The sequence below is a fragment of the Haplochromis burtoni genome, unplaced genomic scaffold (genome assembly GCF_018398535.1).
Source record: "Haplochromis burtoni strain Fernald_Lab_line unplaced genomic scaffold, NCSU_Asbu1 Contig_262, whole genome shotgun sequence".
NCBI lineage: Eukaryota > Metazoa > Chordata > Actinopteri > Cichliformes > Cichlidae > Haplochromis > Haplochromis burtoni.
Window position 1 is genome coordinate 269,597 of NW_024582623.1, and position 1,968 is coordinate 271,564.

A 1,968-nucleotide genomic window follows, 5' to 3' on the forward strand; every position below is an offset into this window, starting at 1 on the left:
TGACCTAAAGGACACATCCAGATGTCAAAGGATTAAGAAGATTGTAATAAAACACAAGTTGAAGAGTTGTGAATGATACATATCTATATATCTTCTCTTCATTTCAATTCTTATTATGAGTTAAAGAGGACAGATGTTCTGATTTTACTCGTATACTTCACATAATGACTCAGTGCAAAGTTTTTGTTATTGTTAGAGTGAGTTAAGTTACCTTTAAATCCCAAATGGACCTGAGAAAGGTGATGATGGTGACATTCTAAAGACACTTCTGGAACGTGGTCGGAATGTCTGTCAAAAAACTGCACAAACGCTAATGTCAAGGAAGAACACTGATCAGGTAATTTATACTGGTATTTATTTAAACTACTTAGCACCGTTACAATGAGCTAAAATTGTCTTTACTCCAGTTTTTGCTGCCGCTGCTAATAGGGAATGAGGGATTTCTGTGTATGTTGATTTACTCACTTATGTGGTTGTAAATCCAGCGTGGCAGAGCAGAGAATGAGGCCTCTTTGTCTCCTGCCTTCTCATTGGCTGACCTCCACTCCAACCCCGACCACCCTTCAGTTACAAGTTTTGCAACACATTCCTCGCAAACAGTGTTGCAAAAGTATCAGTCTATCAGTCAACACATTTGTGAATATTTTTTTCTGTAACTACATTTAAAACACATGTGCAGTGTGTAGAGAAGAATATGTACAGGTGGAAATTTCAAAGTACACGTTCACATTTTTTCTACAAATTGTTCCTTTTTATTCTACAACTTCTCATATTTTGCAACAATACTTTCATACATTCCCAGCTTCTGTAACCAGTGGGTGCAGTGTGGTCGGCACCAGCTCTGCTGCCCTCTGAAGGTTTCTCCAGCAGCTCAAAAGCACTTACCCTCCACCTGCAGAAGAGTGAACTGTATGTCTTCCTCTGCTGTAACAAACACAGCCCCCCCTCCTACACCACTGGAAACTTCCACTGCTCCTAAACTCCTCTGACGAGCCCAAAACCAGCACAAAGTGTACCTCACATCCACACAATAATTCACCTATTGATTGATAAGCAGTTTACTTCAGCACACAGTCAACCAACACAGTCACCAAATAACAGTGTCAGCGATATGGGATTTACTCATATAAAAATCATTTAAAAAAAAAAGTATTTCAGACTAAACAGTTGAAATATAAAAAAATGAAATGCATGCCATTATATGTTTGTATATCCACAATGTAAATGTTGTTTGTCATAAATCAACACTAATGTTTTTGAGACTGACAATAAAAAAATCAGCGCTGAACTTGTTTAAAGCCTGAGTCTTCCTTCTGCAATGCAGTTGAATAACTCCTGAGTCATGGGTATGTAGCCCTTATTGTCTTCCAGGTAAAACAGAGGATCCTTGATGAGAGCAGGGTTAAAACCTTCCTCTGCCAGCTTCACCTTCATCTGCTTAAAGGTGCTCGTCACTACCAATGCATCCTGCCAGAGAAAAATGAAATGGTTACGGGATTATTGCTAAGATGTATGCAGATATATCTTAATGTGATCATTCATTGAACTTTATTTACCTGTATGCGAACGAAGCGTGGTCTTGCGTAGCTGGGCAAGTAGTTTTTGACATGCTGATATAAAGCTTTGCCATCAAAGTCCATATTTTCTTTCAGTTTCAGCGCTGCCATTCCAATTCTTCCCTCGTGTCCTATTCAGTGAAGGTCAAAGTAAAAAGAAGAAAAAATACCCTCAGAATCCAGACATTAATCCAAACATTCAGAGTTTTTCCTCAGTATGTCAGAAATATGCGATTAATCTCAGAATTCCAAGAAGAAACTTCTGAATTCTGAGTTTTTTTTCTTAGAATTCTGGAAAAAAAGGATGTTTGTAATATTTATGAGACATACATCACAATAATCTTGCTTTTAGTGTCATTATTACCTGGCACCTTCACACCATAGACATTAGCCTCTTCAACAAAGTCAACTG

General features: G+C 38.1%; 1 protein-coding gene across 1 annotated transcript in view; it reads right to left on the reverse strand.

Moving 5' to 3' along the window:
* Positions 1-729: 729 nt before the first annotated feature.
* Positions 730-1,968, reverse strand: part of LOC102292357 (very long-chain acyl-CoA synthetase) — a gene marked incomplete in the record, with an annotated part of 5,100 nt that continues 3,861 nt past the window's right edge. The window contains 3 exon segments of the mRNA XM_042227463.1: positions 730-1,467; positions 1,557-1,687; positions 1,921-1,968. Of these exon segments, the coding sequence (XP_042083397.1) occupies positions 1,294-1,467; positions 1,557-1,687; positions 1,921-1,968 (353 nt within the window).